The sequence below is a fragment of the Panthera onca genome, chromosome X, assembly GCF_046562875.1.
Source record: "Panthera onca isolate mPanOnc1 chromosome X, mPanOnc1 haplotype 2, whole genome shotgun sequence".
NCBI classification, from domain to species: domain Eukaryota; kingdom Metazoa; phylum Chordata; class Mammalia; order Carnivora; family Felidae; genus Panthera; species Panthera onca.
This window is the reverse complement of record NC_138357.1, coordinates 77,392,540-77,418,501: the sequence shown is the minus strand read 5'-3', so window position 1 is coordinate 77,418,501 and position 25,962 is coordinate 77,392,540. Positions and strand designations below refer to the sequence as shown.

The window sequence follows — 25,962 nt, the reverse complement described above, 5'->3', positions numbered from 1 at the left end:
AATGATGGCTTAAGAGAATGAGTTTGGAAGCTTTCATCCTTTCTTTCTTTCTTTCTTTCTTTCTTTCTTTCTTCTTTTTGTAACGGTTTGAGGAGAATAGGTATTAAGTCTTCTTTAAATGTCAGGTAGAACTCCCCTGGGAAGCCATCTGTCCCAGGACTCTTGTTTGTTGGGAGATTTTTTAAAATTAAATTTACTTATTTATTTTGAGAGAGAGAGAGAGAGAGAGAGAGAGAGAGAGAGAGAGAGAGAGAAGCATGAGTCAGGGAGGAGTACATGGAGAGGGAGAGAGAGAGAGAATCCCAAGCAGGCTTGGCACTGTCAGAACAGAGTTTGATGGCTCAAACCCATGAAGTTTGTGAGTTCAAGCCCCGCGTTGGGCTCTGTGCTGACAGCTCAGAGCCTGGAGCCTGCTTCAGATTCTGTGTCTCCCTCTCTCTGCCCTTCCCTCACTCACATCTCTCTCTCTCTCTCCTTCTCTCTCTCAAAAATAAATAAGCATTAATTGTTTTTAAAGAGACAGATGCTTAACTGACCCAGGTACCACTATTTGTTAGGAGATTTTTTATTATTGTTTCAACTCCTTTGCATGGTATGGGTCTGTTCAAATTTTCTATTTCTTCCTACTTGAATTTTGGTAGTTTGTGCGTTTCTAGGAATTTGTTCATTTCTTCCAGATTGCCCAGTTTTTCACAGTATTCTTTTATAATTCTTTGTATTTCTGTGCTGTTATTTGTGATCTCTCCTCTTTCATTTGTGATTTTATCTATTTGTGTCATTGCTCTTTCTTTTTGATAAGTCTGGCTAGGGGGTTATCAATTTTGGTAAATCTTTCAAATAACCTGCTCTTAGTTTCATTGATCTGTTCTGCTGTTTTCTTTGTTGTTGTTATTTCTATATCATTTATTTATGCTCTAATCTTTATTATTTCCCTCTTGCTGACATCAGACTTTATTTGTGGTTCCTTTTCTAGCTCTGTTAAGTATACAGTTATTTTGTTTATTTGGGTCCTTTCTTGCTTCTTGAGATAAGCCTGAATGGCAATATACTTTCCTCTTAGGACTGCCTTTGATGCATTCCAAAGGTTTTGGATTGTTGTGTTTTCATTTTCATTAGCTTCCATGTTTTCTTTCAATTTCTTCTGTAATATACTGGTTAACACATTCAATCTTTAGTACGATGTTTTTTAACCTCCATGTATTTGAGGGCTTTCCAATTTTTTAAATTTTGTTTGAATGTAAGTTTCATAGCATTGTTATCTGAAAAGAGGCATTGTATGATCTTGATTTTTTTGTATTTCTTAAGGGCTGATTTGGGACCCAGTATGTTACCTATACTGGAGAATATTCCATGTGCACTCGAGAAGAATGTGTATTCTGTTTTAGGATGAAATATATCTGTTGAGTCTATCCAGTCCAGTGTGTCACTCAAAGCCATTGTTTCCTTGTTGATTTTCTGCTTAGATGATCTGTCCATTAATGTAAGTGGGGTTTTAACATCCCCTACTATTATTGTGTTATCAGTGAGGTACTTTATGTTTCTTATTAATTGATTGATATATTTGGGTTGTTCAAGTTGGGAGCATAAATATTTACAATTGTTAGATCTTCTTGATGGATAGACCCCTTGATTATGATATAATGCCCTTTTTCATCTATTGTTACAGTCTTTGTTTTAAAGTCTAGTTTGTCTGATATAAATATGACTACACCAGCTTTCTTTTGATCTCCATCAGCACGACAGATGGTTCTCCATCCCCTCACTTTCAATCTGAAAGTGTCCTCAGGTCTAAAATGAGTCTCCTGTAGGCAGCATATAGATGGATTTTTTTAAATCCATTTTGTTACCCTATGTCTTTTGATTGAGGCACTTAGTCCATTTACATTCAGAGTGAGTATTGAAAGAAATTAATTTAGTGCCATTGTGTTGCCCATAGTGTTGGTGTTTCCAGTGATGTTCTCTGGTCCTTTCTGGTCTTTGTTGCATTTGGTCTGTTGTTTGCTTGATTGTTTGTTTGTTTGTTTGTTTTTTCTCCACTCAAAGAGTCCCCTTTAAAATTTCTTGCAGGGCTGCTTTAGTGGTCATGAACCCTTTTAGTTTTTGTTTGTCTGGGAAAGCTTGTATCTCTCCTTCTATTCTGAATGACAGTCTTGCTGGATAAAGACTTCTTGGATGCATATTTTTTCCATATGGCACATTGAATATTTCCTGCCACTGTTTTCTGGCCTTCCATGTTTCTGTGGACAGATCTGCTGCAAACCTGATCTGACTTCCCTTGTAGATTAAGTTGTTTTTTTTTTTTCCCTTGCCACTTTCAGGATTTTTTCTTTGTGTGTTTATTTTGTGAATTTGTCTATTATATGCCTTGAAAATGATTGGTTTTGGTTGAATTTAATGGGAGCTCCCTGTGCTTGTATTTTAATGCCTGTGTCCTCCTCCAGATTAGGGAATTTTTCAGCTAATTTATTCAAATAAACCTTCTGCCCTTCTTTTTCTCTCTTCATCTTCTGAGACTCCTATAATACAAATGTTACATTTTAATAAGTTGCTGAGTTCCCCAAGTCTGCCTTCCTGTTCCATGACCTTTCTTTTCCTCTTCTTTTCAGCTTCATTATTTTCCTTTTTGTCTTCTGTAGCACAGATTCGCTCCTCTGCTGCATCCATCCTCATTTTTATGGCCTCCATTTGGGATTGCATATCAGTTATAGCATTTTTAATTTTGATCTGACTATATTTTAGTTCTTTTATCTCTATAGTAAGAGATTCTCTAGTGTCTTCTATTGCTTTTTTCAAGCCTTGCTAATATCTTTATAATTGTTGTTTTAAGTCTAGTTCAGACATCTTACTTATATCTCCCTTGAGTAAATCTGTGGCCATCATTTCTTCCTGTTCCCTTTGGGGGTGAAATCCTCCATCTTGTCATTTTGGACACACAAAAAAACACAAAAAGATAAATAAAAAATTGATAAAAAATAAAAATAAAGTAAAATTACAAAGGATTCGTCTGTCACAAGAAGCTTGCTAGGAAAAAAAAATAAAAAGCAAAGAAGAAAAAATTAAAATTTTGAAGTTAAATATTTTGAATAATTTTTAAAAATTAAATTAATTAATTAATTGCTCTTTTTGTATCTAAAAAAGAAAGAAAGACACAAAAATAAAAAAAAGAAACAAGCAAACACCCAAATTACACTAGATCTTTTTTTTCCCCAGAGCCAAAGCTTTGCAGTAGCACCCTATGATCAGTAGAGTTGGTGTGGGAGAGGGGTTTCTGCTAGTCTTTGGGGATGGGGTCTGCTGCTCTGATTCTCAGGTGCATTTGCCCTAGTGGGGATGTGCCTACAGGGCCTAGGCGGGAAGGGCTTGGTGCAGCAGGTCTATTCTCCATTGGTGGTGCTATTTAGCTCATTGAAGTTGATTAAGCTGCTGAGTACAGGGAGAAAATGGCCTCCCCCATTCATTCATCTAAGCAGCAGGAAATGCACACCACCCCTCTTCAGTAAGCCCTCACATATGCATAAACATTGACCTTGCCTGGGTCCCTGGTTTCCATCCTGCCTTCACCTTGTCTGTGTCCAAGATATTTGCCTGCCAAACAGTGTAGCACTCCTATGTTTTATCTCAGGCATGGCTATGTTTCAAAACCCCACATTTCAGAGACCCCACCAGCTGAGACCTGCACTGGTCTTCTGGGAAAGTGTTTTCCTGCATTGTGGAATTTGCGGGCTGGTTACAGAAGACAGCAATGTGACAGTGTCCTTGCTAAGAGTTCATGGTAAATTGCAACATACAACCAGAGCCAGGGATTCCTAACCTCAGCTGGAGTCTTTGTTCCTATACTGGTGAGCAGGACAGCTTGATGGTACCTGCAGAGTCCTTTGCCTACAGAGAGGCTGTATCACCTTTACCAAATGCACTCAAAGCAGGGGAACCACTTCTCCGTATATAACCCTGGGAATCTTCAGGCTGCTGCTGCTGGCGTTCAGCTCTGCTTTCCCACCAAAGCACTGTTAAGTGACCCAGGCACAAACCTGGCAATGTCGCAGACCTCAGAAACCGGAATCTGCACTCCACTCTTTATAGAAAACTGGAGGTATTGCAATCTTCTCCTTTTTCCCCATCAAATGTTTTGGGGAGTCGTTTTCTTGTGTAATTACTTGCATGTATTTTCACTCTTTTTTTCCCCCTGAGCTTTTTCTTTCTCCTCCTTCTCTCTTTATACTCCCACCACAGTTACTACTTCCTCCCCTGGGGAGCACCCATGGCTCTTTTCTTCCACAAACTCTTAAATACAGTTCCTACCTTCCATGCATTGTTTTTCTGGTTTATAGACATGCAGCTTGGTTCTCTAAGACTACCAATTGATCTCTTGGTGTTCAGAATGATTTGATATTTATCTACCTGTGTTCAAGGAAGGAGGCACCCTGCTTAGAGCCACCATACTCCTCCTCCATCTTACCTTCAACCCCCCATCTTCCAATTCTTTTTTAATTTTTTTAACATTTATTTATTATTGAGAGACAGAGAGAGACAGAATGTGAGGAGGGGAGAGGCAGAGAGAGAGAGAGAGACACAGAATCTGAATGAGGTTCCAGGCTCTGAGCTGTCAGCACAGAGCTCGACCTGGGGCTCCAACTCACAAACTGCTAGATCCTGACCTGAGCTGAAGTTGGACGCTTAACTGACTGAGCCACACAGGTGTCCCCCCGCCACATCTTCCAATTTTAACATGGCCACTTTATAGCCCCCTTTACTCTCTCAACTTTTCACTGGGTTACTTTAAAAAAATCGCAAACATCGTCTTATTTCATGCTAAAATACTGCAGTATGTATATTTAAAATATAAGAATTCTGCTTTCCAACATTACCACAGTATAATTATAAGAACTTAAGAAGTTAACAGTTCCTTAATGTTATTAAATACTCAGTGCTCAAATTTCCCCGTTTTTTTTCCCTCATATTTTACAGTTAGTTTCTGAATTAAGATCCAATCCAAGATCTAGAGACTGCATTTCCTTGATTTATATCTTACTTTTCTTTTAACATTTTGGGGAAGATAAAATGGCACAATAGATGATAAAGTGCTTTTGTAAATTTTCCACACCTTATAGAAGAAGAAAATAAGGTTTAAGGGAGATTATGGACCTGCCCAAGGTCACAAAACCAATAACTTGAAGACACAAGGGTTAAACTCAGATGACCCTAACTATAGACTGCCCTTCTCCTCTACCTATGCTGACTTAACATATGTAATTTTGAGCACCCATATGACCTCTAGGTGACAGCTCTCACTCTTCTTCACTGAAGGAATAAGGAAAGGAAGGTGACCAGGGACCAACGGTATGGTGACCAGGAACTAACTGCACAGTGCTAAAGACCCAGATAAAGTTAGGGTCTATGAATGCTAAGCCGGTCCAGACTACACAGGATTAGAGGGTGTTCCCTGCAACACTTAGCTGCCCAGAACAATAGCAGCAACTGTCCTTGATTCGAGTTCTCCAAGTAGCATTTAGAAAGGATGGGAATGAAGACAGCCTGAAGGCATTGGCAAGTGAAATACTAAAACAATTGACCAGAAGGTCCAGGCTGGAGTAGGAAGGCAGGATGGAGTTGGTGGACCAGGAGAGTGCCCCAGGCCTGAAGCCTCTGAGGTCCAGGAGTAGGTGGACTGGAGGAAATTAGGGAAAGAGGAAGGAGACTTGGAAATATGAGAGGGGGCTGAGGGGCAGAAAGGGGATCTGAAGCCATAATTTTTAAGAGTCTGAGCCCTTTTGGATGTGGAAAAATCTGGGAATCAGGAGTTGAGATGGAGCATACATGAAGGTCCAATAGGCTTTGATCTAGAACTGGAAGGAATTAGTGCCTTCTCTTAAGAGATGAGCTTTAGGCAGTAAAGACCATCTTGTTAATGGAAAGAGTCAGCTCAGTCTTTCTAGATGGTATACAGGACTGGATTTTCCCCCAAAACATTGTCCCGTGGGACTGAGCTCTTTTATGTCAAATTCCCCCATCACAGCTCACTGGATACTGCAACAATGGCCAGAGACCTCCTTTGGTCATGTTAGGAACAGGACCAAAGATGCCCTAGGAAAGAGGAGATCCAGTGTAAAGACATCTAGGTGTTTAGATGAATTAGGACAAAGTTGGCATCAGGAACCTGGAATAGGCTGGGATTCAGGAGAAGACCTTGGTTCTAGCTCTACCTCTGTAATAGATTGATTTGTGACCTGTGCCAGTCCCTTCCCCTCTCTGGATTTAATGTTCCCATTAGTATGAGGATGAATTAGACTAAATGACTCCCAGCAGCTTTCCAGCTCTAAATTACTAGATTCAAATCTAAAAAAGATAAGCTATGCAAGGAATGGGATCTAATGTCTGAGAAGTTATTAAAATAATTTGAATGGGATCACACAGGGAACATATGGGAAGGAGGAAAAAGAGGGAAACAAACCATAAGATACTCTTAATGATAGTAAACTGAGGGTTGATGGACGGAAGTATAAATGGGTGATGAGTATTAAGGAGGGCACTTCTTATGATGATGTATGATGAATCACTACATTTTACTCATGGAATTATTACACTACATGTTAACTAACTAGAATTTAAATAATTCTAGTTTGAAAAAGAAAGATAAATCATATAAAATGCTCACTTAGTAAAGAGAAATTATTATACTTTGGCTCTTTCAGATCTTTCCTCACCCCAATGCATGTGTCACAGACTGTTGTATATTAGAAGGCATCAAGCAAGCCATATAAAATCCTGGTAAGCCATAGTTTTGTAAGGCATGTGGTGACTTGCCAGAGTAATATTAGACAGAAGAAGTGTACTTCTCTGTAGGCTTTTCTCTTGGGAACACTTAAAAACAGACATTGTATCTTTGGGGATTGCTAGGCTAGTTCTTCACTTTTTCCAGGTGCTGCCATATATATGAGCATCTGTTCCTTACTCCTTTTGGACAAATACAGGCACCTGCTTGCTGTGGAGGCATCCCTTCTGCTTTCTGGATGGAACCCGGACACCTCCTGGTAGGCAGTGTGGTTACTTGGTCAGAATGTGGAAGAATGTCTGGATTCAGGGTTGGCAGTAGGACCCAAATATCAAGGGCCATGTCTCTGTGCCCTTGGAGATGTCAGGGTTATGGGATTTCAAACTTGAATGGCTAGGACTGTGGTGATGTATACAGGAGAAAGGAGCAGGCATAATTGCTTCTGCACTGGGTGTGCACAACAATGTGGGGGAAGTTCTGTAATGCATGCACCCCATCACCAGCAGGGTGCAGCATCTGCCCAGTTGGCAGAGTGAATGGGTCAGGGCCAGATCTAAAAGTATTTGCCCAGAGCCCCTAAGCATCTTATGACATAAATTAAAAACAGTAAATGACAGCTGCCCTTAGCACCACCAAAGAAAAAGAAGGCTCACAGTACAGCTGGGCCCAAAGGTGCAGTAAAGTGACCAACCATTCCAGTTTGCCTAGGACTGAGGGACTTCCCAAGATGTATGACTTTCTTTTTTAAAACCAGAACAGTCCTGGGAACACTGGGACAAGAATGTCATCCTATGTGGGAACACATATCTATCACCCTCTCTCCATTATCATCTGTCCTCCCTGGTGCTCTGCCAACTCCACTGGGCTTAACAAAAGCTATGCTGATCATACAAGAGGTCAAATTATAAAGTGATAATACTAGTTAACAATCTGAGGCTTTTAGGCAAAGGAGTAATATTACCAGATAGATGTTTTACCTCCTCAATATTTTCTTATGAAAAAAATTATACATACAGCAAATTTTATAGGTAAAATGGATCCTAGATCCATTTTACTGAACTTCTTTGATCACCTATCTATCCTTCTATCAATCCATCAATCCACCTAAGAGTTGATGTATTTCATAATAAATTGCAGGCATCAGTACACTCTTCTAAACATTTTTTTGTGGTTTAGTGGAGTCAGACCCAAATTTAAAGATACTTGACTTCTATCAGCCTCAAAATTGAGGCTCATTTCTAAGTTGGTGACACCAAGTGTTGCTAGGAAGATTTGATTTATTTGCTTTCTCACTCAATGCTTTCTTTGTGCATTTTATAAATGTTGGCTCATTTTATCCTCCTAACAATTCAATCAGGTAAATTCTGTTATTACCCCCATTGTAAACATAAGCTTTCAAGAAGTTAATGAGCTTACTGAAGGTCACACAGCAAATGTCATTGCTGACAGTTGCTAAGAATCTCTTACTTTACTATTGATGCTCTTAGCCACTACACTATGCTATCTCCTGTATGTGATAAAGTGTATGAAAACACTCAACACAGTACCCACTAAATTATGGGCATTCAGTAATGGTGATCCTTCCCTTCTTCATTTTGAAAGTTTTCACTGCAACCCCACACAGCAATTATTTCCAGTGTACAAATGAGGAAACTGGAGGTCAGCAAGTTTGGTGACGTGCTCAAAGATGCACTGCAAATACATAAAAACAATGGATTTGAAACCAGAAACAACTGGTTCCTGAGTCAATGTCATTTCTATATGATGTACAGTTCAAAAAACATCGAACTGCACATGAGCCTATACCACATATTAGGGATTCTTGTTTAAAGATACTCTTACATCCCTATCCACAAGCAGAAAAGAATGTGTTAGAAATAGGGGCTTCTGCCTACTTCCCAAGAGGGCGCTGTGTCTTTTACAACTGTTAAACAGACTCAGTGACAGGTGGCAGAAGAGCCCGAGTCTCATCAAGCTCCAGGAAAGGAACCATGGCTTTTGGCTATCACCTTTTCCCTATTTGGGATGCCCTACATGATGTAATCTCTTCCTTATTGTACCCTTCCCTTTCCCCATCCTCTCCCACTTCTTCCCTAATCCCTTCATCACCCTTCTACTCTTCTTCCTCATTACCTTCCTCCTTCCTCTTTCTTCCTCATTACCTTCCTCCTTCCTCTTTTTCCTCCCCCTCTTTGTCCTCTCAGGAAGTCCCTCATAATCATTATTTTCTTCCTCATAGCTACCATTTACTGAATGCTTCTCGGATGCTATTCTAGGCACTTTACATGTATTAGCACATTTAGTCTTAACAATGTTATTAAGAGAGGGCTACCACTGCTCCTGCCCCACATTTGAGAAAATGGAGGCCAATAGAGGGTTAGTAACTAAGCTAGGCGAACCTGGACCTGAGTTAACAGACTTCCCAGAATTTATCTTGAGACATGTTGATCATTCCAAATATGCTCATAGCTGACGGCACAGTAGTAATAGGGGACTTTGAGAAATTTGCTAAAATTGCCTGGTCTTCTCCTGTAGAGTGAGCTCCTATTCTCGGCATAAAAGTAACCTCTGGCACAAAGCATGCAAAAAATTCATTCCCACTGTGTCAAACATGTAAAGAGGTCCCCAGATTGGGTTATTCCAAGATTGGAAGGCCTGAGTTCTAGTTGTGCCTTTAGTTCCTCTTAACTTGCTATATGACTTTGTGTAAGCAAGTTTCCCTCTCTGGGCCTCATTTATAAAATGTGGATAATAATATATTCTCTACTAACAGTACAGGGTTATTAGCATTATCATAAGATGAGAATGTTGAACCAGGTGCTTTCATTGTAAAGGATTTTACCAATATAACAACTAACTTCCTTTATTCTCCTCCATCTTTTCTCTCTCTTTAATCTCCATTATCTTCTTCTTTCACTGTATTTTTATTCCTTCTCTTCCCTTATTCATTCTCCTTTAAGCAGGTCTTGGACTTACTTGCAGCACTGCACTTAGGCAGAAGGAACACAGGCTTCAGAGGCAGATGGACCTAGGTCTGACCTCTGGTTCTGCCTTTTTCCTAGTTGTTGGGCAATTACTTTACCATTTTGAGCCACAGTTTTATCATCTATAAAGTGGACAGACATCACACCTTCCTTGCAAGGTTGTTGCTGGAAGATGTGGTAGATTGTGTGTAAATATGGCCAATAATTCCTCCTATCTCTGACATGCATGCAGTCCTTCCCATCAGGATATGGAGTCCCTTTTCCTCACTCTTTAAACCTGGGCTTCCTGTGTTAGCTCAGCTGGGCTTGCTTAGACCAGTAGAGTACAGCAGCAGTGTTGCTGTATCATTTCTGGTCTTATGCCACAAAAGGCCTTGAAGCTCTGTTTTTTTACCTTTTTGGAAGCTGCTTCCAGGTTAAAAATGTCTGACTACTCAACTTGGAATAGAGGCCATAGAGGATAAAATACTAACAAAGGAGTTGGGAGGCCCAGACAGCCCATAGCTCTTTCAGCCACCCCAGCTGAGGTGCCAGATCAAGAGTGCTGACATCTTGGATCCTCCAGCCCTAGCCAAGCTGTTTGAGTCAACACCACATGGAATAGAAATAAGCTATTCCCTGAAAGTCTTGCTCAAATTGAAGATCATGAGTAATGGTTGTTTTAAGCCACTAAGTTTTGAGGCAATTCGTTTCACAATAAATAAACCAGAAAAACTAAATGAGGTAGTAGCACCCCAACCAGTGGCTAGCAGGTGTAGGTGCTCAACACGTGACTGTTCCCTTCCCGTTCAGAAGTGTCCCTGGGAAATGACTGACCTAGTGGCGCTACAACTGAATTTTATAATTGACAAATCTGAACTCCGGTGTGTCAAGGATGCAGAGCAATAACCACTCCTCATATACTTCCAGGGACCTACTGAGGCCTATACAGGTTATACTCAAAGTCACATAGCTCAGTGTGCTCTTTTTTGCCCACAATGAGCCTGGGACACCTCAAAAGCAGGACTGTAGATGAAAAAAATCTTGGGTAAGGAAGTAATGTTAGGTTTGACAAACAGTATTTCTTTTGACTAGTCATTCAATCTACCTGAAGGAAATTAACACGTATTGAGTGCTTACTATGTACATAGCATTGTTTACAATAGTCCTGGAAGTGGGTACTATTATTTTACCCATTTTCCAGGTGAGGACACTGAGGCACAGAGAAATTTTTGTCAGCTACTTGGTTACTGGGAAACACTAGGACAGTTTAATGTACAAGATGTTAATTATGGAACCCTTGGGATCAACACTTGTAGAAGAGAAGCATTAGAGGAAGCAGTGTTGAACAGAGGGAGCTGTTGAGCTGAAAGTCTTTTCTTTATTTTTTAAGTTTATTTGTTTATTTTGAGAGAGAAAGAGAGCACAAGCAGGGGAGGGTCAGAGGGAAGGAGAGACATAATCCTAAGCAGGTTCCGCATCCATCAGTACAGAGCCCGATGTGGGGCTTGAACTCACAGTGAGATAATGACCTGAGCCAAGGCAAGATCAAGAGTCAGACGCTTAACTGCACCACCCAGGCACCCCTAACTGTAACACAGTGTTAATGGAAACCTTAGTCCACCCTATGGGGAGCTCTGAAACTAGATGATTTTTCACTGTTGTTCCCTATTGTATCCCTATATGGAAGGAGGCCTTTGTATTCCTGTATCAGTTACTGGATTCCTAGGCCCTATTTTCTAGTTTAGAGTTATTTCAACTACTCCTATCATCAAACCATCCCCAAAGGGAGAAAGGCTTAAAGAAAAAATAATAATTATAGAGAAAAAGTAGGGGAAAACGGGCTCTAGAACCAAATCTGGGTTCACATCTTAAAATTTCTCTTACCAGCTGTTTAACTCAGGACAAGTTATTTAACTTGTCTGAACTTTGGTTTATTTTTTGGAAAATGGTAATAAAAGTACTTAGCTTGAAACATTTTTGGGCACCTGGATGGCTCAGTGAGTTAAGCATCTGGCTCTTGATTTCAGCTCAGCTCATTATCTCAGGGTTGTGAGATAGAGCACTGCATTACGCTCTGTGCACTGGGTGTGGAGCCTGCTTAAGATTCTCTCTCTCCCTTTCCTTCTACCCCTCCCCCACTTCCTCCTTCTCTCTCTCTCTCAAAAAAAAACATTAAAATTAGAAAGATTGTTTTGAAAATCAAATACAATTATGTACATACAGCATCTTGCATAGAGACCTGGCACAGAGTGGGTAGAGAATAAATGGAAATTATAATAATAGGGTAAATTATTGTGCAGTGGTTTATTCAGTTTCCTTATTTATAGGGTGGAGAGAATGAAAGGGAAGAAGAGCTGCTCAGAACGGGAAAAGGCACGTATTTTATATTACTTGGTACTTAGAAGCATTCAGTCAGCATTCACTCCAATGAACAAATGTTTATTTAAAAGAATTCGTACAGACATAACACTCTACTTTCAAAGAGCAGAGGAACTTTTTATATTATGAACACATGAACACCAGCAACTTAAAACTACAGTTAAAGAAGGAAGAAAATATCCCCCTTTCCCCAGCCAGGGACTGAGATTGGAGTTAAAACTTTCTCACTCAGCCAACTCCCATCTCTGTCTTTAAGTATAAGAATAACTTGACTAGACATCTGATTTTGGTAGAGAGGAGAGATACAGGGCCTGGGGAGCCTAGTGCTTTTTCTTTTGTAAGGGAAGGCCACCTGGAGAATCTATAGGAAAGGGGTGGCCAGCAGTTGACCTGAGCTGAGGCCTCCTTACAGAAGAGGGCAGACCCAAGAGAGGGATGGATGGATGGAAGTCCCACCCTCTTGTCTGTGTAAAATGGTTATCACTCACTTGATTCTCATATATATCACTATGTAAGTGCCAGAATAATAGTTTTGAACAAAAATGGTTTTGTTCAAAATGTTTTTGAACATTTGGCAACACAGATGTCAGCATAGGGTCCCTCTCAACATAAGGCAGCTCCTACATTAGAGCCCAACGATTTAGGCAGCAAGTTATAAAGGACTTGTGGAGTGGGTGTGGCTCCCTAATTTCACCGTGGGGAACTTCTGCCACTGATTTGAAAAGCTAAGGTTATGGGAGAAAAACCCATAAGTCTCAGAATCTCTAGACACACAGCCTGGTACCTGAGAACTTTAGTATATCTGGGAGACTAGGGTGAGAGTGAACTCCAAAAGGAGGCCTTGTCCAAGTTACTTCTGGACTTTGATTAGATGAGATGAGATGAGGGTGGCAGTGGGGGAGAAATATACACCAAAGATACTGGAAAGTCCTGCAAGAAGACTATTGTCCCTTCAGAGCCTAAGGCAAAAGTACAAGGAGAGGGCACACTGGAGCCTTTACCTGAAGGAAGGGCCTCCTCCAACCCTCAGCCCTTAGGCCCCAGGCGTCAGACATAAGAGGCAGAGAATCACATCTGGGCTTTCTGTCCTTCCCTCAACTTCAAACAAGGGCAAGGGTTGAAATGTGGATGGGAGAGAAGGGATCATCGGACACACTGTCATTAGCACCTTCTTAAATCAGAAACTCCAAGAGAAAAAAGAAATAAGAGCAAAGTGAGAGCGGTTGTGCTTCCATCACATTAAATAGGAAACTTGGCAGAGGTAGGGGAGGGTGGTCTCAAATCAGGACATTAATCACTCTGGCCAAGGGGAAGGGTTATGAGCAGCAGAGCTCTATGTATTCTCCATCTCTTCATTCATCCTGCTTCCGTTTTGGCTTTTTGGGGTTCCGGGACCGACTCTTGGCTTTGCACAGAGGACATATAGGTGCATTCCGATGAATTTGCTGATGACATGACAAGCAGGCCTAGTGAAAGGACACAGGACAAAGAAAGTTAGTAATCAGATTCTTTTAGCCTATAGTTCAGGCTTCTGATCCCCAGAAAGCAGTTGTGATTTTCCAACAGAAAGGAGTAGTAATCAATGACTGAGACTCAAGTAGATCGGTGCCAGATGTAACAGATGTAAGGGCTATAAAGGAAGGAGGGTCAAAGAAGGGTACTGAGGAAAAATATCCAAAGTTGGGAAATAACACAAAGTGAGAATTATATATCCATTTAATATTATGTTAAAGCATGGACCAACAGGCTGTGTCAAGGATTATTCAATTCTCTAAGACACGTATTAGTAAACTTTCTCTACAAACGCCAAGAGAATAAATATTTTAGACTTTTTAGGTCACATGGTGGTAGTTAAAACCACTCAACTATAACTGTTATACATGAAAGAAGCTACAGAGAATACATAAACAAACAAGCATACATGTGCGCCAGTAAAACTTTATTTACAAAAACTGGGAGCAAATCAGACTTGGCCTGTGGGTTCTAGTTTGCTGACCCCTGCTCTAGGAGAATGTTCCTTTATTTGATTATTTACTATTGATCAGGGCCCAACTCTGTGATTTATGGTAATAAGCAACAAATAGTTTTTGCCCAGTAGAGATGCAGATTATTTCTGTTCCAAAGGAAAGATAATTAAAGGTTATAGTTCATCAACCAGTCCTGTATTTAATTTTCCAAACTTATTTCAGCATTCCTTTCATTCCTTTACTATATATGTGTGTTTCTTAAATGCTTTTTGAACCGGCTTTGTAATCCTGTTGAATTCCTCATTAACAACACATGCTCACTATATATTTGCACAAATTTTGTTTCTAACTTTTTAAAAATTATGCTTTGGCAGAGCCTGTCAATCTCCCTGCATTGTAGCCCCTCTGGGAATGTGAGGCTATAAAATCAGCTGGTATGCCACATGAACAAATGCTCAACACTAATCATCTTCAGAGAAATACAAATCAAAACCACAATAAGATCACACCTGTCAGAATGGCTAAAATTAACAACTTAGGAAACCACAGATGTTGACAAGGATGCAGAGAAAGGGCAACCATTTTTGCACTGTTGATGTGAATGGAAACTGGTGCAGCCACTCTGGAAAACAGTATGGGGCTTCCTCAAAAAAAATGAAAAACAGAACTACCCTATGACTCAGCAATTACACTACTAGGAATTTATCCAAAGGATACAAAAATGCAGATTCAAAGGGGTGCATGGACCCCAATGTTTATAGCAGCACTATCAACAATAGGCAAATTATGGAAAGAGCCCAAATGTCCATTGACTGATGAATGGATAAAGATGTGTGTGTGTGTGTGTTTATATATATATATATATATATATATATATATATATATATATATATATATATAGGAATACTACTCGACAATGAAAAAGAATGAAATCTTGTCATTTGCAATAATGTGGATGGAAGTAAAGGGTAGTATGCTAAGTGAAATGAGTCAGAGAAAGACAAATATCATAAGATTTAACTCATAGGTGGAATTTGAGAAACTCAACAGATGAACATAGGAGAAAGGAAGGAAAAATAAGAAAAACAGAGAGGGAGGCAAACAATAAGAGATTGTTAAATACAGAGCACAAACTGAGGGTTGCTGCAGGTGAGGTGGATGGTGGGATGGGTTAAATGGATGATAGGCATTAAGGAGGTCACTTGTTGGGATAAGCACTGGGTGTCATATGTAAGAGATGAATCACTGGGTTCTACTCCTGAAGCCAAGACTACACTGTATGTTAACTAATTTGAATTAAAAAAAGTTAAAAATAGTTGGTCATACTTTTGTGGGTCCAGTTCTGGAGTCTCTATTCTATTCCATTGATCTATGTGTCTGTTTTTGTGCCAATACCATGCTGTCTTAATGATTACAGCTTTGTAGTAGAGGCTAACGTCTGGGATTGTGATGCCTCCCACTTTGATCTTCTTCATCAATACTACTTAGGCTATTCAGGGTCTTTTGTGGTTCCATACAAATTTTAGGATTGCTTGTTCTAGCTTCGAGAAGAATGCTGGTGCTATTTTGATTGGGATTGCATTGAATGTGTAGATTGCTTTGGGTAGTATTGACATTTTATTTATTTATTTATTTATTTATTTATTTATTTTTAATTTTTTTTTAACGTTTATTTTTGAGATAGAGAGAGAGACAGAGCATGAATGGGGGAGGAGCAGAGAGAGAGGGAGACACAGAATTGGAAGCAGGCTCCAGGCTCTGAGCCATCAGCCCAGAGCCCGACGCGGGGCTCGAACTCACAGACCACGAGATCGTGACCTGAGCTGAAGTTGGACGCTCAACCAACTGAGCCACCCAGGCGCCCCGGGTAGTATTGACATTTTAACAATATTTATTCTTCCAATCCATGAGCACGGAATGTTTTTCCATTTCTTTGTATCTTCTTCAATTTCCTTCATAAACTTTCCATAGTTTTCAGCATACAGATCTTTTACATCTTTGGTTAGGTTTATTCCTAGGTATTTTATGATTCTTGGTGCAATTGTGAATGGGATCAGTTTCTTCATTTGTCTTTCTGTTGCTTCATTATTAGTGTATAAGAACGCAACTGATTTCTGTACATTAATTTTGTATTCTGTGACTTTGCTGAATTCATGTATCAGTTCTAGCAGACTTTTGGTGGAGCCTATTGGGTTTTCCATGTATAATATCATGTCATCTGCAAAAAGTGAAAGCTTGACTTCATCTTTGTCAATTTTGATGCCTTTGATTTCCTTTTGTTGTCTGATTGCTGATGCTACAACTTGCAACACTATGTGAAACAACAGCGGTGAGAGTGGACATCCCTGTCGTGTTCCTGATCTCAGGGGGAAAATTCTCAGTTTTTTTCCCATTGAGGATGATATTAGCTGTGTGCTTTTCATAAATGGCTTTTATGATGTTTAAGTATGTTCCTTCTATCCCGAGTTTCTCGAGGGTTTTTATTAAGAAAGAATGCTGAATTTTTTCAATTGCTTTTTCTGCATCGATTGACAGGATCATTTGGTTCTTATCTTTTCTTTTATTAATGTGATGTATCACATTGATTGATTTGTGAATGTTGAACCAGCCCCACAGCCCAGGAATGAATCCCACTTGATCATGGTGAATAATTCGTTTTATATGCTGTTGAATTTGATTTGCTAGCATCTTACTGAGAATTTTTGCATCCATATTCATCAGGGATAAACTACCTGATGATCCAGCAATTGCACTACTAGGTATTTACCCCAAGGTTACCAAAATACTGATTCGAAGGGGTGCATGCACCGCAATGTTTGTAGCAGCATTATCAACAATAGGCAAATTGTGGAAAGAGCCAAAATGTCCATCGACTGCTGAATGGATAAAGAAGATGTAGTATATATATACAATGGAACATTACTCAGTCATCACAAAGTATGAAATCTTGCCACTTGCAACAACATGGATGGAACAAGTGTGTTATGCTAAGCAATATAGGTCAGTGAGAGAAAGACAAATACCATATGATTTCACTCATATGTGGAATTTAAGAAACAAAACAGATAAACATAGGGGAAAAGAATGAAATAAAATAAGATAAAACCAGAGAGGAAGGATACAAACCATAAGAGATTCTTAAATACAGAGAACAAACTGAAGGTTGCTGGAAGGGAAGTGGGTGGGGGATGGGCTAAATGAGTGATGGGAATTAAGGAGGGCTCTTGTTATGATGAGGACTGGGAGTTACATGCACGTGATGAATCACTAAATTCTACTCCTAAAACAAATACTACATTATATGTTAACTAACTTACATTTAAATAAAATCTTGAAAGAAAAAAAAAAAACAGCTGGTCTGCTACAGCACATATAAAACACCCCTTCTTCTGTGTCCTAAGCAAAGGCTGTTTTAGGAAGGCACCAAATAGGTAATTCCAAAGCCCCCGTCCCAGCCTCCCATGAGGTTGCTTGAAGACACCTTTCTTCCTCCACAACCCTTTCCCAGCTCACTTACTTTCATAGGTGGGGGCTGTTGCCTGAAGGTGGCTGTCTGCCGAGTGTCCTGCTTTCTAGCCACCTGGAGTTGTTGGGCAGCAGCGGCTGCAGCGGCCAGGGACTCAGGGATGGGGGGCTCCTGAGGCTCCGTCTGCCACTCTGCTTTCTGCTTCTCAAAGTAACTTTGGAGATGAAAGACATTAGCTGGATCATTCTGAAAGCAAGGAGAACCTTGCCCCTCTTAGAGACTCCATGCCACAGAACCAGTATGGCTCAGTATAGAAAGTTCCTACACCCTCCCCAGCACAAGGTTCCCCTTGGGTACCTGGCTCATTGTCTGCTGGGAAGGGTAATCCTTCTGCTCTCTGGCTCTGATAGACCCAGAAAATCAAGAATCCCAGGGCTAGCAAAGTCCTTAAAAGACATTTGCCTATTGTTTACCCCATGTACCTTTGCAATATTACCATTAAGTATCCTCAGGCCTATGCTGACATGCTTTTCAGAGTAAGAAGCTCACAACATCCACAGGCAGCCTGCTCTACCATATGGAAGTCTGCTTCCTTCTACTGAACTGAACTATCTCTGTAAGGTGAGTGTAGTTCTTAATTCTGGGTCTTAAACAGAAGTTCCAAGGCTAGCCCCTAGAGACCATGAAAGCCCAGCCTTCTATATTTTCAAAGGTTTCTAGACATCCCTTCTGGACCTTGACTTGGGAAGTAACCTTGTAAGAGTCACAGACACACACACACACACACACACACACACACACAAAGAGTCACAGACACAGTCACGTGTTACCAAAATTACACAAAGAATTTTAAAAGCCACCTAGAAATACTAGTCTAACTGTCCTTGTTTTGGTGCACAGAGACTTGCCCAAGGTCATACAATGAGTCAACCACTGACAGTCCTGGGGCTAGGACTGGGTACCATGACTTTTAAACCAGATTTTATGTTTGTATATGTGCCGCTACATGTGTGTGTCAGTATGTATGTGCTGTGTGTGTGTATGTTGCAAGGACAGGGAGCAAGCAGCTTACTCCAAGGACAGCTTCTCCTCCTCTTCACATAGGTCAGGGAGCCTCTGCAGGCCTAGAGTCATGCGCAGGGCATCCACATGTTCCTTCAGTGGCTTATACTCATCATGCAGCCGCCGTGTAGACTCTAGCAGCTTGTTTAGGTCATTCTCAGATTGTTTGATGGTGTTTTCCATCTGAAACATAGAGTGAGGTAGGTACCAAGAAAAGACACCAACATTCTCCACAAGGGTCTATAGCTGAGTGGATAAAATAGCACAGGCTCCAGAGCCAGGCCAATCTATAGTCATGTCCTTAATTCACCATGTAGTCTATGTGACTCTCTTCAAGCCTCAGTTTTTTTCATCTGTATAATGGTGATAATAATAGTTCCTACCTCATATAATCTTAGGAAAATTCAGTGATTGAGTGCATATAAGCTTTAAGTACAGGGACTACCACAGAGTAAAGGGTCAATTAATGGTAGTTATTATTCAAATATAGCACCTTAAAGCTAGAATGGACCTTAGAACTCATTTAGTCTGCCCCACCAATATTTTAGAGATCAGATAATTGAGACTGAGGAAGAAAAAAAAAACTTCCTCAGAGAAATACTTCTCAGGGGCAAAACCTAGACAAAAATTCAGGACTTCTGCTTCCCAGGCTACTGGCTTTTCTCTTAGATCAGTGGTTTTCAAAATGTGGTCACCAAATCAGCAGCATTAGCACCACCTGAGAACTCATTAGGAATCCAAATTCTCAGACACCACCCCAGACATATAAAATCAGAAATTCTGGTGTGGAGTCCAATAATCTATGTTTTAAGAGCCTCTTCCATGTGACTTTGATGTATGTTTAAGTTTGAGATCCACTGGGTTAGATTCTAAGCCCCAGCTAACATTTTCTTAACTGAATTGACTTTGTATCCTTGGTTAGCTGGCAGCAGAAATGCCAACTCCTCATAAGACCCTGGAATCCTGTGATCTTGTGACACAGAAAATACCATTACTACTGTCTAAGTCACATCTATATTTCCTTTAAGGTCTTTGGCTTGGCAATATCAGGAAATAAGTATTGTCATAAAAATGAGTTTCCCAAGAATAGAAACTTAACTCCTTCAAATGTAATTAAAAAATACTTTTTATTGTCATAAGCTCTAAGGATTAGAAAGGACATTATAAGTCAGCACCTCCAATTTTCCTCCTGGTGCAGGAATATCAATACTGCAGCTCAGACAGGTGATCATTCAGACCATATTTGAATAACTCCAAAAAGTGGGAAACTTATCACCTTAGCTGACAGTTTATTCTCCATGTTCCAAGTATCTCCAAAAGAGAGACTCTAATGAGGGAGCCTCACTTTAGTAGGCTGGCAGATATTATTTGTTTAGCCTACTTGGAAGCCTTGGAGCCCTTTGAGCTAGACCCAAGAGGCAGTTGTCTGCTCTGCTTTACCCTAAGGCTAACTCTCAACTCCCAGAATGAGAGCACATCAGTGCTGAAAGAGACGTTAGAGGTGACTGACTCCCTGTTATAGTAAAGAGAAGGAAAATAGGGCCTAGCAGAAAAAGGGACTTGTCCAGTGATATACAGTCAATCAGTGACAGAGCCAAGACTAGATCTCAGAACTCCTGGATTCTTCCATTCCACTACAGCCTGATGCCTACTCTCCCAAGTTGGTTGGCCAAAGCCACATCACAAGAGGCCATGGTACTCACTACTGTCTATTTCTCAGAGGGCCTAGAGGTAGGCTTCTGGCCATCAGCTACATACCACATTGATATCAGCATGGATCAGTCGGAGTTCCTCCACATGGGCCATCTTCTCCTGTAGCAACAGGTCCATCTCTTGCTTGTATTCCTTCAGGTGCCTCTCCTCTGATTCAAGGGCCTCAAACTCAGCCTTCAAACGTGCCTTGATCTTCTCCATCTGCAGGGTCTTGTTCCTGCAATTACCAAAAAGCAAGAAACAGACCAGTAGGAGAAGGGAGAAAAATGGGAATAGAGTGCAGTTAGGCCCTGAACCAGGGTTATTTTTCTAAGCCACCTTTCTAAGCTTTTCTTTCTCCAGGCATAGCCAACCTAAAGCCAGCCACAAAAAGTTAGGAGATTCTCTATTCTAAGATAGAAGTTCCGTGGGTCTCAAAGGGGATAGTTTTATTCTACTGTGGGACATTTGTAAATGTGGAAGACTTTTTGTTATTAGACTGATCCAAGAGAGAACACTACTGGCATGTAGTGAACATGGGCCAAAGATGCTAAACAGCCTCTCAAAGCACAGTAAAGTCCCATACCACAAATAATTCCCACTCAAAATGCCAACAATGACCTTTTGAGACATTCTTAAAGGAGCACTGTCCATTAACTTTTGTACAATGATGGAAATGTTCTGTCTCTATGCTTTCCAATACACTAGCCACCAGGCATGTGTAGCTACTGGGTACTTGAAATGTTGGTAGTGCAACTGATGAACTGAATTTTGAATTTTATTTAATTTTGATTAATTTATCTTTAATTTAAACCACACATGTGGCTAATTGGAAAGCACAGCTCTACAGGGTCAACTACTCAGTTCCAGAAGAGGAAGAGGACTAGAAGAACTATAGCTCATTTCTTTTCCTAAAAAATATAAAACCTGTTATTGGTTGTTAAATCCCAATTGTATACTCTCTGGTTAAGTAATCCCACCCTTGTGAATTTATTCTAAGGAAATAATTAAAGAAAACAAAAGGTTAATACACAAGACTGTTCATTATGGACTATGGGCAAAATTGTAATATTTAGAAGCCATTAAAATGAATCATTATGAAGACTTGTGACATGAAAAGTACTGAAGATATGATACTCAATAAAATGCATATGCACTCAGATTGCATTTTTCAAAATATACATGCACAAAATGGAAGGAGGCCCCTCTGCAGCACACTTTTGTCCTTCCCCTGGCTCTCTACTCTCTGGTTCTGAGGTACTTCCTAGCTGTTATCCATCACTAGCTGGGCTTGAAAAAAGCACAGAAGACACGAAGGAGTCCCTTATCTCAGGGACATAAGAGCTTAAAATCATTCAAGCCAAAGTGAAAAATACAGTAGCTGAAATGCAAAATGGACTGATGCAATGAACACAAAGATGGAAGAAGTAGAGGAAAAATAAGTGAAAGAGAAGATAGAATAATGGAAAATAATGAAGCTGATCAAAAGAGGGAAAGAAAACTCTTGGATCATGAAAGTATACTTGGGAAATCAGTGACTCCATGAAATATAATAGCATTTGTGTCATAGGAGTCCCAGAAGAAGAAGAGAGGGAAAAGAGAGCAGAAGGTTTATTTGAGGAAATTATAGCTGAAAAATTTTCTAATCTGAGGGAGGAAACAGACTACCAAAACCAGGAAGCTCAAAGAACTCCCACCAAAATCAAGAAAAGCAGGGAAACACCAGGGATATTGTAGTTAAATTTGCCAAATATACAAATAAAGAAAAAAATCCTAAATCATCGAGAAAAAAAAATCCTAACTTACAAGGGAAGACAAATACGGTTAGCATCATCAGATCTCTCCACAGAAATGGCAGGGCAGAATGAAGTGGAATGATATACTCAATATGCTGAGTAGAAAAAATCTACAGCCAAGAATACCCTATCTAGCAAGCTTATCATTCAGAATAGAAAGAGAGGTAAAGAGTTTCCCAGACAAACAAAACCTGAAGGACTTTGACCATTAAAACAACCCTGCAAGGAATATTAAAGGGGACTCTTTGGGAAAAAGACTAGAAAGGAAATGAGAAAATCTCTGGAAATAAAGACAACAATCATTAAGATGGCACTAAATTCATAACTATCAACATTTACTCAGAATATAAATGTACTAAATAGTCCATTCAAAAGAATGGGTGTTGGGGTGCCTGGGTGCCTCAGTTCATTGAGTGTCCAACTTTGGCTAAGGACATGATCACATGGTTCGTAAGTTCGAGCCCCACATTGGGCTCACTGCTATCAGCTCAGAGCATGCTTTGGATCCTCTGTCCCCCCCTCTCTCTCTGTCCTTCCAATGCTCGCTCTCTCTCTCTCTCTCTCAAAAATAAACATGAATAAACAAGAATAGGTGATGGGTATTGAGGACACTTGTTGGGATGAGCACTGGGTGTTGTATGTAAATGTTGATTCATGGGAATCTACCCCCAAAATCAAGAGGACACCATATACACTGTATGTTAGCTAATTTGACAATAAATTATATATATATATATTTATATATATATATATACACACATATAAAGAATGGGTGTCAAAATGAATAAAAAAAGAGAAAGATCTATCTACATGCTGCCTACTGGAGATTCATTTTAAACCTAAAAATGTCTGCAGATTGAAAGTGGGGGGATGGAGAAATATTTATCATGCTAATGGACATCAAAAGAAAGCTGAATACCCATACTTATATTAGACAAACTACCTTTTAAACAAAAGACTGTAAGAGATGAAGAAGGACACTACATCATAATGAAGGGGTCTAACAAGAAAATCTAAAAAATTGTAAACAGATATGTCCCCAACTTGGAGGAACCCAAATATATAAAATAATTAATAACAAACATAATGGAACCCAATGATAATAATACAATCGTAGTAGGGCATTTTGAGATCCCACTTACATCAATGGACAGATCATATAAGCAGAAAATCAGCAAGTAAACTATGAATGACACATTGAACCAGATGGAATTAGCAGCAGAATACTTTCTTGTGAAGTGCACATGGGGGCACTTCTCAGTATAGATCACATACTAGGTCACAAATCAGGCCTCAACAAGTACAAAAAGATCGAGATCATACCATTACATATTTTCAGACCACAACACTATGAAACTTAACCCCCCCCCACACACACACATGTGGAAAGAAAACAAATAAATGTCAATTAAATGGGTCAACCAGAAAATTAAAGAAGAAATAAAAAAAATACATGGAAACAAATGATAATGAAAACATGACGATCCACATCTTTGGAATGCAGCAAAAGCAATCATAAGAGGAAAGTATATAGCAATACAGGCCTATCTCAATAAGTAAAGAAAAATGTCAATTACACAACCTGAACTTACACCAAAAGGAGCTAAAAAAGAACAACAAATGAAACCTGAAGCCAGCAGAAGGGAAATAATAAAGATTAGATAGAAATTAATAATATAGAAACAAGAAAAAACATAACACAACAATAAAATCAGGAGTTGGTTCTTTAAAAAAAATAATAATAAAATTGATAAACCCCCAGTCAGACTTATCAAAAAGAAAAGAGAAAGGACCCAAATAAATAAAATCATGAATGAGAGAGGAGAGTTGACAATACCACAGAAATACAAACAATTATAAAAGAACACTATGCAAAAAACGTGTGCCAACAAATTGGACAATGTGGAAGAAATGGATAAAATACTTGAAACATATAAAGTACCAACACTGAAACAGGAAGAAATACAAAACTTGAACAGTCCTATAACCAGCAAGAAAATTGAATGAGTAATCAAAAAACTCCCAACAAACAAAATTCCAGGGCCAGATGGCGTCACAGGAGAATTCTCCAACACATTTGAAGAAGAGTTACTACTTATTCTTCTCAAACTGTTCCAAAAATAAAAATGGAATGAAATCTTGCAAACTTATTCTATGAAGGCAGCAATGCCTTGATTCCAAAAGAAAATACTCCATTAAAATGGAGAATTATATGCTAATATCCTTCATGAAGGTGAATGTAAAAATTCTCAACAAGATAATAGGAAATCAAACAAAACACCACAATCAAGAATTATTCACCACAATAAAGTAGGATTTATTCCTGGGCTGCAATGGTGGTTCAGTATTTGCAAATCAAGGAATCTGATACACCACATTAATAAAATAAAGGATAAGAACCATATGATTCTTGGGGAATCCGGGTGGCTCAGTCCATTGAGTGTCTGAATCTTGATTTCAGCTCAGGTCGTGATCTCAGGGTCATGGGATCAAGCACCATGTTGGGCTCCACACTAAGCATGGAGCCTACTTGGGATTCTTTCTCTCTCTCTCTGTCTCTCTCTCTGTCTCTCTCTCTGTCTCTCTCCCTCCCCTGCCCCTGTCTCCTGCTTGTGTGCTCTTTCTTTCCCTTTATCTCTAAAATAAAAGAAATTTTTTAAATAACCATACGATTTTCTCAATAGATGCAGAAAATGCATTTGACAAAGTCCAGTATCCATTTTTTTTTAATAAAAGCCCTCAACAAAGTAGGGATAAAGGGAACATAAATGAACATCATAAAGGCCATATATGAAATATCCACAGGTGATATCATCCTCAATGGGTAAAAACTGTGAACTTCTCCTCTACAGTCAGGAATAAGACAGGGATGCCCATTCTTACCATTGTGATTTAACTTAGCACTGAAAGTCCTAGCCTCAGCATTAGACAACAGAAAGACATGAAAGGCATTCATATTGGCAAGGAAGAAGTCAAACTTTCAATATTTGCAGGTAACATGATAATATATGTAGAAAAGCTGAAAGAACACTTTTCCACCAGAAAAGTGTTAGAACTGATACACGAATTCAGTAAAGTTGCAGGATGCAAAATAAACAAACAAAAATCTATTGAATTTCTATACATCAATAATGAAACAGTAGAAAAAGAAATCAAGGAACTGATTCCATTTACAATTGCACCAAAATCCATAAAATACCTAGGAGTAAACATAACCAAAGAGGTAAAAGATCTTTACTCCGAATCTTTAGAACACTTATGAAAGAAATTGAAAAGAGCACAAATATTTGGAAAAATATTCATGTTCATGAATTAGAGGAAGAAACACTGTTAAAATGTCTATACTACCCGAAGCAATCTACACATTTAATGCAATCCCTACCAAAATACCACCAGCATTTTTCACAGAGCTAGAACAAACAACCCTAAATTTGTATGTAACCACGAAAGACCTCAAAGAGCAAACGTGATCCTGAAAAGGAAGGAAAACAAAGCTGTAGACATCATAATTAAGGACCTGAAGCTATATTACAAAGTTGTAGTCATCAAGACAATACGGTACTGGCACAAAAAAAGACACATAGATCAACGAACAGAATAGAAAACCCAGAAATGGACACACAACCAAATGGTCAACTAATCTTTGAAAAAGCAGGAAAGAACATCCAATGGGGAGAAAAACAGTTTCTTCAATAAATTTTGGGAAAACTGGACAGCCACATGCAGAAGAATGAAACTGGACCACTTTCTTATACCAAACATAAAAATAAATTCAAAATAGATGAAAGACCTAAATGTGAGACAGGAAACAATCAAAATCCTAGAGGAAAACATAGACAGCAACCTCTTTGATTTTGGCTGCAGC

General features: G+C 39.4%; 1 protein-coding gene across 2 annotated transcripts in view; it reads right to left on the bottom strand.

Moving 5' to 3' along the window:
- Positions 1-12,158: 12,158 nt before the first annotated feature.
- ZC4H2 (zinc finger C4H2-type containing) overlaps positions 12,159-25,962 on the bottom strand; it is a 29,984-nt gene continuing 16,180 nt past the window's right edge. The window contains exons 2-5 of one of the 2 annotated variants that reach the window (XM_081794352.1): positions 20,368-20,539; positions 18,620-18,792; positions 17,599-17,761; positions 12,159-13,580 (exon numbers count right to left, since the gene is read on the bottom strand). In XM_081794352.1, the coding sequence (XP_081650478.1) occupies positions 13,467-13,580; positions 17,599-17,761; positions 18,620-18,792; positions 20,368-20,539 (622 nt within the window). In that variant the 3' untranslated portion in view covers positions 12,159-13,466. The remainder of the gene's footprint in view (positions 13,581-17,598; positions 17,762-18,619; positions 18,793-20,367; positions 20,540-25,962) is intronic. The other variant, XM_081794353.1, reaches the window with a different exon arrangement.